The 13123-nt window shown below is 42.9% G+C and overlaps 2 protein-coding genes across 3 annotated transcripts in view; one reads left to right on the top strand and one right to left on the bottom strand.

The window, feature by feature from the left end:
* Positions 1 to 4561: 4561 nt before the first annotated feature.
* On the top strand, positions 4562 to 5391 carry fam163b (family with sequence similarity 163 member B; the record flags this gene model as incomplete). The annotated part of the gene is made up of 2 exons (XM_080765399.1): positions 4562 to 4654; positions 4909 to 5391. The coding sequence occupies 2 exons, from the start codon at positions 4562 to 4564 to the stop codon at positions 5389 to 5391; spliced, it is 576 nt and encodes a 191-aa protein (XP_080621525.1).
* A 4676-nt stretch (positions 5392 to 10067) lies between these two features.
* The window catches only part of LOC308317174 (ADAMTS-like protein 2), a 30988-nt gene continuing 27932 nt past the window's right edge, over positions 10068 to 13123 (bottom strand). For both annotated transcript variants that reach the window (XM_080766020.1, XM_080766021.1), the window contains exons 18-19: positions 11067 to 11211; positions 10068 to 10654 (exon numbers count right to left, since the gene is read on the bottom strand). In XM_080766020.1, coding sequence (XP_080622146.1) covers positions 10527 to 10654; positions 11067 to 11211 — 273 coding nt within the window. In that variant the 3' untranslated portion in view covers positions 10068 to 10526. The remainder of the gene's footprint in view (positions 10655 to 11066; positions 11212 to 13123) is intronic.

Here is a 13123-nt window from a genome sequence, read left to right on the forward strand (position 1 = left end):
TTGTCTTTTCCACAAACGTTTGGCTATCAATGGCGTTTTGAAACTTCTTGCAGCTGTGGAACGGCGCGCAACTTTGGAACGAGATGTGATTGCAAATATCAGGCTATACGTCTCTTGCTGACGCGCGAATGAAGACAACCCGCAGCTTTGAATAATCTTTTTGTTATTGATTCAGGAATCAGGAGGATACATGTGATGTTCCTCTCCCCGCGTTAGCCTTCCCCCACATGAAACTCTACCTTCCGATTGATCCCCACTTCCCCATGCAGGCACGCTGCCACACGAGTGCCCCATGCGCAGGAGCTGTAGTGATGGGAGTCTTCAAATACTTGTTATAGGTAAGAAGATCATGTCATTTTGTGAGAAATTGCCTTTTGTTGCTGTCTTAAGTTACAGTTGCCTCCACGTGTGCTTGCTTGCCAACAACGCGCATAGCCAAACGTGTATAGAATATGGTTATAGTATAGGGGGAATTGTGTGGGAAAAATAAATAATCTGATCTAATTTATAGTCTTTAAATTCTGTCACTGCATGGGGTCTATCAATATCTTCGCTGAAATTGCATTCTCGGCGAAATGAACAGCTGTCCATGGTGCTGATTTATAAAGCATCCGCATGCACGCCTGAAATCTGAGTAGTGTGAGCCGTTAGGTTAGCCTGTTACCTCCCTTTCTGTTGAGCCTGGACCCTGGACCTTATAGGAGTACACGTGTGTTTGTCTGTTTGTAGCTTATGAGGAAGTTAAAAAGAACAACAAAAATGCCTTGTAGCTTAGAGACATATTGTGTTATCCTAGTAGCCCCATTGTAATGACTTGTATTGTATTTCAATGTGGACTTCAAGTTTAAAGCATTCAAGAATCCACAAATATGCCGTTGTACTTCATCACTACAGTGTGTGTGTGTGTGTGTGTGTGTGTGTGACTGTGTGTGTGTGTGTGTGTGTGTGTGTGTGTGTGTGCGTGCGCGCGCGTGTGTGTGTACACCATAGGCAATAATTTACAGAACAGACTGAACTGGACATTTAAAAAATATATAACATTTCATACAACTTTGCTTAGAGGCACCGAACGTGGTTAAGAATGCATGCGTTAACGTTCTCTCTTTAAAAATCGACATGCCCTCATCTGAGGACATTGACCTCTGAGTGTGTGTCTGTCTGGTGATTTGTGTGGCTAAATGATGCTGACTGGCTGCAGACGATGACTGTGTATACTAGCATGTAAATGACTCCATGGACCCGGGATAGTGATGTCCCTGTCATTGTCACCATGGAAACAATACAAAACGCTATCGTGATATGTTGGATGCTTAAGGTGCTGATTACGACAGGGCCTCTGAGTGAGCATCAGCTTGTGATAGTATAGATTCACATCTGAGAGACAGACATGTTTCTGTTATGTCCTGGTAAGAATTTTTAAAGATTGCCAATGCTATGCTTCTATTGCCCAAGCAATGTTGTCGTATTTAAAATGAAATTAAGAAGAACATCTCCCCAAGTTTTTGTCATTGAGGTGATGTGCACGGTTTGGTTCTCCCTATAGGGCTGTGACATTTCATTCTTGCCTGTGCGTTTGCTTTAGTTTGGCTTTATATGATATGATGGATAGCATTGCAGGATTGGAGGTGAAGAGGCATGTGACCCTATAGCACATCACCAAACACACGCACACACGTGCACACACACGAGCACACGCACGCACGCCATGCACACACATTTTAACACACACACACACACACACACACACACACACATATACGCAAGCACGCACGCACACGTCTACTGTAACAATTCATACTATCATTACATTTTTAATGTACAGTTTCTCATGAATCACGATAGAAATGAATTAATCTTGTGCTTTGTGCACATTGTCATCTTTGTCACTTTATCGCTTTGTTCTCTTTCTGCCTTTGTCTCACCCTTTCTCAGAAACACGATCATGTTCTGAGAATCCAGGTATAGTGCTATAACATCTCACGGGGTGGATTGTTGAAATTCACAGAGAGCCTTTCCCTGTCACAGCCATTGGCTATTTTGGTCAGAATGCCTTTCTCAGCTGTACAACTTTGCATGTATTATTGCGTGATGGTCCTGCAATGTGACATGCACTTCTGTTCTCTACCATGTGAGCCCCCTCATCAGGCACACACAGCATGTAGATTAAATGAGACAGCATAATTATGGACGTGGAATTTTAATATGGTTTAGTCCACTGTTTCTCAACATTAGTATGCAGGGACCAAGATGGTGTGTGTGAGTAAACTTTCAGGGCTAGATTATCACTGAGCATTTTACAGTGTAGATTGGGGTCCCAGAGAAAAATATATTAGTATCCGTGGCCTAATGCATATTGTTGGGGGAAGAAAAGTATATTAGCTCATATTATACTGGTTATGAATAAACTCACTTGTGTCAATTATATTTTCCTGTGTATGAACCATTCATACTATTCATATTGGTAAGAGTTGTGTGATGTATACATGACTCATGATTCTGTCCCGTGTTCCGGGGTTGCTGTAACCAAACAACGATGACCTTAACTGGATGTTGTGCAAACGCCTCGGGCACCGAGATGAGACTTATTATGAACTCTGGCGTAGAGATATGATCAGAAATGTGATCAGAAAGGTCAAATAACAAGTTGGGAAAGTCCGCAGGTTGCCAACGGCCCTCAGAAATGTCAATAACAAGTAGGTTGCCAACGGCCCTTGGTTTCCTGGACGTGTTGTTTGTGGCGATCACCAACTCTGGTTAGGCCCTCCCGTCGATCGGCCAGTCCGGTGTGTGGGTGGGGACTGGCTCGAGGAGGGGTTGCCGAAGGGCAGACTTGGTGAACGCCCGATCGGGGGAGAGTATATAGCTGTATGGGTTGGCTCTCGAGATCGATCTCTGCTACGCATGATATTTCACTCTTTGTAATAACTCTTCTATTCAATAAACCTATTCACTTAGACCTATTGACTCCGTCTATCATCTCTGTCTAAACATTGGGGAACCATAACAATATCAAACTGGGTATCCTTGTAATTAAATAGGTTGAGAATAACTGAACTAAACTACCGTATACTGGAACTCCAATCTACACTGTAAAATCCTCACTGCTTATTTAACTCTGAGGGTGTGCAAATGGAACCAAATGGACCCATGAAGGTCCTTTTGGTTCCTTTTCTACCCTCTTCTGAGTTAGTCTCGTAAGCATCCATTTGGACCGCTGACCAGACGAGAGCCACTGTTCTAGTCTGCATTCTCCAACTAAGAATCCCTCTCATTGCTTGTTTAAATTTCAATGAATGAATCAATGAATGAAGCATTCGGTTTGCACAAAATACACTCCTTGGGCTAAAAGCAGCCATAGCCACTTGCCCAAATGTTCTCAAAATGTGCTGACCTCATCACATTTGTCATGACGGCTATGGCCGTTTTTAGCCCAAGGAGTGTTTTTTGTGCAAAACTAATGCTTGGAATGGATTCAGAATCATGAAAACCCCCTAGTTTGACATGTCACATACTACTTAAAGCATAAGGAAAGTTTTTGACAATTTTGCCTGCCATAGGATGTTAATGGTAGGGTCACAAGAAACCCCTATAAAAATTGCTCAATACTGACAGCCGGTCAGCAAGTGGATTCATGAATGTGTGTATATAGACACTATTTTAGGCCAATAAAAAAGACTATATACCAAATTTCCCACTTTAAACAAAAGAAGCCTGTCGGCTGCCGGACTACTCTGACTTGATAGGATTTCATTCCTCAACCTGCTTCAGTTATTGAGATATTGACCTATTCATGACGGCTAATGCCTCTCAAAATGTAATGTTAAGCACATTGAAATCACAACAATGTAGCTATTCTGATGTTAGCGTTTTCACACAATGTATTGTAGGCCTATTATATTTAGGTCCAGTAGGATGCCACCGGGGGCTCAGGGATAGAGTGGCTGGATGTTGGTGCTTTGCATGGTTTCTGCTGCTGTGTGTGTGTGTGTGTGTGTGTGTGTGTGTGTGTGTGTGTGTGTGTGTGTGTGTGTGTGTGTCACTGTGTGTGTGTGTGTGTGTGTGTGTGTGTCACTGTGTGTGTGTGTGTGTGTGTGTGTGTGTGTGTGTGTGTGTGTGTGTGTGTGTGTGTGTGTGTGTGTGTGTGTGTGTGCGTGCGTGCGTGTGTGTGTGTGTGTGGCCATGCAAGTCCTTGCGACCATTTGGTGTGGTTGGGGCCATTGAATTGAACCAGTTGAATCACTTGGGTCGACTTGGGTCGATACCATATCTATATATAGGACATATCACACCGCTGGGACGAACGCTAAAACCGTCTCTTCCCGTCTCGACCCTTTGATGTGGTTTGTGCTTTAAGAGGCACCAGACTTCAATAACATTCATGAATCATATGTCTCAATATATCTCTCAATATCTCAATACCTCAAATCTTTCCTCTCCTTAAAGTCACCCTGATTTATTCTTCTTTCTCGGATCCCTTCTCTCCTCATGTCTCCTGCCCCCCGGTCTCTCTCTCTCTCTCTCTCTCTCTCTCTCTGCAGACTGTTGATGGAGAGGCATTCGAATGTCAGCCGGTACCGTGGTTATCGCAGGTGGAATTCTGGCTACAGTCATCCTACTGACCATTGTAGCTGTGCTGTGCTTATGTAGATTGCAGGTATGTCATACCTGTTGGCTACACCTCTTCCAGACAAACACAGTATTTGGGAATACTGTGGAATCAGACAATGTTGATGATGATGAAATAATGTGCCTGATAACTTTCAAGGTCGGCTTCTAAAACACAAAGACATACCCCTCATATTGTATCAGCAAGCTTCAGTATGACTGACCTTGAAACAATCAATGCACAGTTTTGCTCGTATCATATTTCCTATATGCCCCCCCCCCCCACCTTTCCATTACCAACAGTATTACTGCTGTAAGAGGGAGGAGTCTGAGAAGGGGGAGGAGGCGGAACCAGCACTCCCCACCATGTCACCGTCCCGCTGCACCCTGCCACTGGCTCCCACCATGCCACCACCCATGGCTCCGTCGCCCCCCTTGCCTGAGCGCTACAGCGACGAATCCGACAGCTACCCACCCACTTTCCTCACGGAGGCCAACGGGCCTGCTGGCTACTCCCCTCCTCCGCCCCCACCTCCGCTGGTCCACCACGGGATGCAGAGGTCCCACACCTTCTGCCCCTCGTGCGCCCGACACTCCCTGCCGTACTACCTGCAGCACCCGGCGGAGAGACTGTGCAATGGCGGCCGCAGGATCAGCTACAGGACTGTTCAGCAGCAGGAGCTGGACCTGCCGACGGACATGGCCAGCTTCTACCAGAAGCTCAACCTCATCCGCTCCGTCACCATGAGGGAGGTGGTCACCCACAGCGTCAGCACTGATGTCTAGAGGCAAGAGGGCCGGTGCTGTAGGTTAGGGCTCTGTCGCATTTCGTCGCACGATGGCGTCCCTCAAGAATTAGGTATTTTGGATGGCATGGCCATGCGACAAAGTATAAATTAAGCCTTAACGTGGAACACTGAATGGTGAGGAGAGGCAATGTTAATTTCCAGATTACAGTGAGTGTAGGTAGATTCTATATGCAACCACACAAAGTAAGAGGTATTTCGTTGGACTTTGCTGCCTCCATATTGGGCCTAAGGTGCACATGGGGAATTGAGAACCTTTTGGTTATGTGTACTGCCCCATGTAATAATTTTATTCCCATCAGAAAGTGGACCAGTATTACACGTATTTGGTAAATAATACCGTACTGAACTGGGTTGTGAGAAAAGGAAGTGTGTGTGTGTGTGTGTGTGTGTGTGTGTGTGTGTGTGTGTGTGTGGGGGGGGGGGGGTGGTGTTCACTTATGGGTTCGCTCAGGGACACTTCAACATGTTGACTAGGTGTGCCGAGGATCTAATTGGTGACCTTCCGTACCAGAAACCATTCAGTGGCCCTGTAAATCATGGTGCACTGATGCAGCAGTAAAATTGTAAAGTGGATGGAATTGCACACACAGACCCTCAGCTGGAGGAGAGGTTATTGGAGAGTAGTGTGACACTGTACAGCATAAGTACACCCACCCACTCATGAATTCACCGTTGTTGTGTCTTTGTCTTTTGTGTCTTTCATTCACCTACCACTGTGTGAACTTTGTTAACACTTGGTTTCCTTTGAAGTACAACGCACTGAAATATTACATGATTCACAGTGCCAACAAAGCAAGGGTACTGTGAGTATGTGAGTGCTCACTTTAACATGGGAACGACTGTTTGTGTTACGGTATGCTGTGGTGCACAGTAGCACAGAATACGAATTATAAAAACCAAGGGCTCTTAAAAGGCTTTCAATTAACAACTGTGATTTCATTAATATCCTATAAAAGAGCACACACACACACACACACACACACACACACACACACACACACACACACACACACACACACACACACACACATTCTCACACACACACACACACACACACACACACACACACACACACACACACACACTATAGACCTATTGTATATACTGATGTGAGGTGAGTGATAAAAAACACTGAGAGGGTGATGAGCTTGAATTGCATTGTCCATCCATCCATCTTCAACCGCTTATCCATAGTCGGGTCGCGGGGGCAACAGCTCCACCAGAGTGCTCCAGACTTCCCTCTCCAGAGCAACATTAGTGACTTCCTCCTGGGGGATTCCGAGACGTTCCAAGGCCAGTGAACTGCATTGTTAGCTGCATTATCTTTCCTTGAGAATATACTGTATGACAGCTGACCAATCAATGCAGTCAAAGTGGCACCACCTGCTGAACAAGGCACCTTGCTGCCAGCCACAAGCACCCTCACTGCTTAAGGAACTCAATGTGTCATGTACAGTACATGGACTACATTCGTCCACCCAACACGGTTGCTGCGGTCGGATGATGTAAAATCTGCAGTTGATGAGGAGACCCTGGAGGCTGGCAGCCAGCAGCACCTGTGTTTTCAACCAACTCCCTCCCTCCACTTGTAAAAGAATCCCAGGGAGACTACCATTTTGTTCACCAAAAAGTCATGTGTTGATCAAATGCTATTTTCTCATTGTTGTCATGAAAGAATAAGGCTATGGGTATACAGATATGATATTCAAGGTCTGTTTACCTCAATCTAATATCTCCAAAATATAGAGGACCCATTCTGTGAAAGTATTACATATTGTCCTTTAAAAGGTACTATAAGTTGTTTCAGTGTTGTGTAGGCCTAACTAACAATTTTTTAAGAGGATGTGTCAATCTTTTCAAATAGTAAATATAAAAGTTTGTGATCAAATGCTGTGTTGTACAGGGTAAAACGATATTTACACTACAGCTATATGAAAACATATTATTTGGATAATATAATAATAATAATAGACCCAATTCTATCAGTTCCACAAAGCCGTAGTAAAAGTGTGTTCTTGTTTCCTGTGTAGGAGGAAGACAGAGAGAAGTTGTGATTTGTTCATTTAGTTCATAATGTCTGTGAGTGTGCCTAAGACATGTGCAGAACACAAATTCTTTCAAGGGCGTGTTTGCTTTGCTCTCAGGCTCACTCTGACCAGATGAAGGGCAGTTAGGTCAATAGAGCATCACAAAATCTAAGGCGTTTTGGAGTACAGTGCTGTGGGTTTCATGCTTTTAATTGGCTTGCATTACACTTTACCACTTTACCCTCATGGTATCCCTATTTGGCCATGTCATTGTCATTATAGGTGAATATAAAAACAATGTTGGCCCCACCCTAATGTTTAAACATAGTTTACGTAGCTGATCGACGAGCTCACAACCCGTCGAATCACAGTATTTGTGTGAACTTGTCTATTTTTGCTAATCGTCTTACAATGAAGTATATAGGGCTAAAGTGGTTAACCCAGCTTATTATTATTATTAGGCTATTATTATTATTATTATTACTACTACTGTTAGCATAAAAGCATTCTGTTTCTTTGAAGGTGAAACTAGCATACATAACATAACATATCCAGCATAAAAGCATTCTGTTTCTTTGAAGGTGAAACTAGCATACATAACATAACATATCCTATGGTAGGGTTTGGTGGTTTTATTTCAGTAGTTGTCACAGGGGCCAGCAGATGGCATCACACCCTGTTTAATGCATTTGCATTTCTGTTCCTAGTGTTACCAGTTACTATTTAACATTTTTCAATTTACTGTACCAATAAAGTTATGGGGAAACGTGCTGGTGTTTGTGTAACATCTTCTCTAAAAAGGTTGACCATGTCCTAGGCCGTCCGAGCGATCCAGGCACCTAGGCTGGTAATCCAGCCTGACAGCGTGTTGCGGGTTCGAGTCCTGATCCCGATGACCTTTGCTGCGTGTCTTCCCCCCATCTCTCTCCCCTTTCCTGTCTAACTACTGTAAAATCTATCAATAAAAGGCAAAATGCCCCAAAAAGTTATAAAAAAGGTTGACCATGTAAGAGTGGTGCAGAGAAAGTGCAATGTAGAAATAAACTGATCTTCTTATCTTATTAAGTTAGACTAGTGATTTAAATCCTGTGTTAGTGTTTCTCAAAGGAATTTGATGGGTTTTCTAAATTATATAAACATCACAATACACAATTAAAAAAAACACTTGTGTGAAGTGAGGGGTGCTCTTATCGTCATACATCATCATTCTGTGCTCAGCTAATCAGCTGAGCACATTTCGTGCTCATACACACAAAGGCAACAAGGGACCTGTATATTGTATAGGGGGAACTGACCCAAAAAGGTTGATAAACACTGGCAATACCTGGTTGACCATCCGGGATACCCCCCAGGGCAGTATAGTCTATATTAGATCCTATTATATTTCCCTCTCTATAGTATCTATACCAAATCTCTTTCCCCCAAAAATAGCCAATCTACAAGCTTACAACACATCGCATTGGGACTGCTATTGACAAATTGTCGTGCCATTATAGGGATGCTAGAGTTCCAGTGGTGATTTAATTTATTAATACAAAGACAATTGTCAGAATTTGTAACCTTTTTAATGGAAATACAAGTCAATACATTGAGGATTTCAGTTATCATCAACAGTACAAAATTTCAATACTTTTGTACAAAGAGGTATCAGGTATAGAAACACAGTACATGATAGTTATATTGACAAAAATGACACATACACTATTGAATACATTTCAACCATTTCAAGTCTCAGGAATCTCTCTGTCTCTGAATGGAATAACTTCAGTCTATATCCCATACATTCCTGCTTGTTTAGATTAAATACTTCTCTAAGGTCATCCACAAACCAAAAACTGGCATTAAATAACATGATTAATATGCATTGGTTGGCATCAGGAACGTCATGATTAATGAAAATGTGTTATGAATAATAAATATAATATATGCCCTGCAAGCAGCTGGCCAAGCTTTACATAGATGCCAATGGACACCCCAAAAGGCAGGCTTTACAATCCAAGATTGGAATCGTCAGCTTAATGATGAGCCATGATTTTCTGTGCCAGACACTAATTTGAAATAGACTTAAATAATATTCATAAACAATATCTGTATTTAAATATTCTAGACATGCAGTATGGTCAGCTGAAAAATAATTTAATAACAGCAGTGAACACTGCTTATTATGCTTGTCATCATGACATCTGTACACCAATTTCACCAAGACACATTCCTGTGCATTTATTGTACTTGCTACTTGGTGAATAAGGTGATTCTCGTTCTGTCCTAGTAGCAACTAGCAAGTGACATTATTTCACAGACACATCTTCATCTCCTCTTGTTTTCTGTAGCTCCACCCTTAGGCGATCATCACAAACATTGTACTATACACTGGACCTCTGTGGAGAATCTGGGTCTTGGTAACATTAGGCCCGGTGGACGGTGGACGGGGAGATGGGGGGGGGGGGGGGGGGGGGGGGGTGCTTGAGGTCAAAGACACTTTGCGATGACAATGAGGAGGAAGGAAGATGGTTCATAGAGAATTGGACTTGTCGGAGGTCAAAGATCAAGCTTTGTGGGTGTGTGACAGTTAGAATGGATTAGGGGTTTGATCTAATTCTTGTAAATGACAATATTCAACAGGGGTGTACATGAAACAAAACACCACTGAGTAGGAGGCAAGCTGAAACTGTTCTCATAGAGGTGATTATGCTTTTTATGGTTCAATAATTCTATGGTTTGTTTTCTACATTTGTATTTATTTGCTGAGGATTTGTCATTCACTGGCTCTGTTAAAGGCTGACTGTATTTTGAACCTTTTGGAACCTTTTTTGCCTCCAAAATAATGAATTGAGGCAAGCTCATACAGTAGCAAAACTGATTGCTATAATAATGAATCCGTAAGGAGATGAATTCAATTACAACTTTCTACATTTTGTTTTTCAATTAGCAAACTGACATGCTCTCCTTTAAAGTGATTGGTTGGGTTAAGCGTAATCGATACAGCATAATCCAGCACGTGGGCGTCACTTCCCAAAAATAACTGCTCAAGTGACGCCGTCATACTAGAGAGAATGAATGAGGCGAGGTGTAATCTCTCCTAAGACTAGGATGAGGAGGCTCGTATCACCCGGCAGGAATGGCAGCAGGCCTTACTGTAGTACCAATGGCTGCACAGGTTAACCTTCAGCGCTAAGGAACAGTTAGTGGTGGGGCGGTCCTGGCAGCTCTCATCTGGGAAAGGACAATTAAGCAAAGTCAGGCAAATTCAAGTACTCTTGCTTTTTATACGTTGTGCTCTCTCTGGAGTGTCAGTATGAATAATGGTCAATAGTCCTACAATTCTACTATGAAGTAGTAACTTATTTTGTCATACATGGCTGGAGGCCAGAGCAGATTTTTTATATTCCATCCTGATTGTCTAAGATTGGCATCCAAAGTTTGCAGGAGTGGCCAGTTTTTAACAAAATGCCTCAAATCATCAACGCATCGTCTGATTGCCATGAAACTTTGTTTGCACGCACAATCGCACATTCCCACTAGGCCAAGGAAGAAATAATGTCTCCATACTTCAAAGTGTCCCACAAACACAGTTCCCAGTCTGACAGTCATCTCTAAATTAATTTATACTGGTTGTTCATCTTACCTGGTGGCTCAGTGGGGCAGGGCTGTAGAGCACAGGTCTGTTTGGCTACAGGCTTAGTGAGGGGGTCACAGCCACGGACAAGCTCCCTGTTCTGGTAACACTTCACATCTCTCATCCTCACACCAACACCACATGTCTTAGTGCACTGTGGAAAAGGTCAGCATAATGAATGAATGAATGACTGACTGACTGACAGGTTTTTATTTTTGAATCATAATCAGAATGACCATTAATTATGTTGCTAAGCATAATAAATTAACATACATTTGTCTTTGTGGCATTGGTGCACTGCAAATCGACAACAACATTCAACAGTCAATACTGGCTGCAGAGCAACTGGTCTATGAGGTACTGTAATTATATTGAATATAATGAATAGGCTTGCATGAAACATGATCATCATGGATCACCCTGAAGAAGACCTTGTGTGGATGGAAACAGTTTATTTTGTTGAACACCTCTGGGAGCATTATAGCAGTGTGAGGGACTAGCGTTCTGTTCGATCTGCACCTGCACCAGTGAATGGATGTGTATGTTGTCACTTTTCCTGTCTTCGTCCCCGGATTTATCAAAACCGGCAGACACAGGAACTGAATCAAGTTCAATTCCACGTCCGAAGTTAATACTTGCGTCGGTCACTGCCTATTAACTTTATTTTCCCATTGCACAATGGTGAATGAACAGTCTCTTTTCTCAGCCACCGTTAGTTTATTAGAACTTCTTCAGCAACATCAGACACATTTATTTCAAGTTCACATCACTTCCTCAAAATAATACAATATACACTCCACCCGTCTCTTCCCCAGCATCCCTCTTTGGGCCAACCAAATCCCATTCACCCATGCAGACTCCTTACTTTGAGTGCCACCTGGTGGACAAAATAGGTAGCGCTTGGGTGATCAAGGGCATTTTTCTGCTGAAGTCGTCCTGTTTGTCGCCATCTTGGAACAGTAATAGCGCCAATGCTAGCGAGCTAAGACAACGTCCATTCTTGCTCCAGAAAACCCTAATGTTCCAATCGCAATCACTGGATAATCTCCTCTGAACATCGCCGATCTGTTCAAAACTACGGACAGCGCGTTGTTTCCGAGAAAAGAGCATGCAAAGGCAGCGGCTAATACAGAAGCTAATGGCTATGGATAAACAGAAACAGTGCGGACGGGGCCCTCCTAGCAGCCGTGTCTAGGCACCGGAGCGATTCCAAAAATGAAACACAGCAAAGCTTTCTTATAGCGATATCAAACGCCTTAAGACGAGCCTACTCGTCATGAGCACCTCACGTAATTGATTTATAGGACAGTACATCTGTCAATAGCAACAAATGTGTTAAAGGGGACATACCCTCATTTTCCAACAATGTTCTATTTATTTATTTATTTTACTTTAAAATGTCACACACTATGCCATAGGCATAATATGGTATCCTATAAGGTTTGTCCTAGAGAGTGCAAATTAGTCTAATATTGCGTACTGGTATACACTGTTGTCATTGAGGGCTTAAGCTCAAGACACAGAGGTTCACATTACACTGTAGGCCAATTCAGGCCACTGGCAAATCGAAGATGTTCCTTTTCCCTTTCCAAGCCTAGTTCCAGCAATCAGGATGTGGTACTAAGCCAGCACAGTAGGGTACAGCTCAGCTTAGAGTGGTTAGCTGCAACGGTACTAAATACACTAAATGTGCAAATTTTATTATCTCAATTTATGACCCATGTCATTTTGATATAACTTTGTCTGCTGTTATTGTGACAGTAGGCAGTTAAAACCAAATCCTCGTCTCATTCTTTAGATTCCTGCAATAGGAAAGGCAAATGTCTCTGAAATAATTTGGTTAGTTTGGGCAGATATATTTCCAAATGCTACCATAAAGCAAAGATGCCATTGCCATTGTGTGGCTAGCTCATCAAAAACATTGTACATTACTGGTGGCATTTTTAGTACGGGTGGCATTTTCAGTATTGGGAATGAAGCTTCTAACTTATGCTCTATTGGTCTATGCAGGGAAGGGAACTCAAAACCCTGGCCAGTCAATGCCACGTTGGAGCCACTGAGCTACT

The sequence above is a fragment of the Protomyctophum bolini genome (assembly GCF_963924005.1).
Source record: "Protomyctophum bolini genome assembly, chromosome: 6".
Taxonomy (NCBI): Eukaryota; Metazoa; Chordata; class Actinopteri; order Myctophiformes; family Myctophidae; genus Protomyctophum; species Protomyctophum bolini.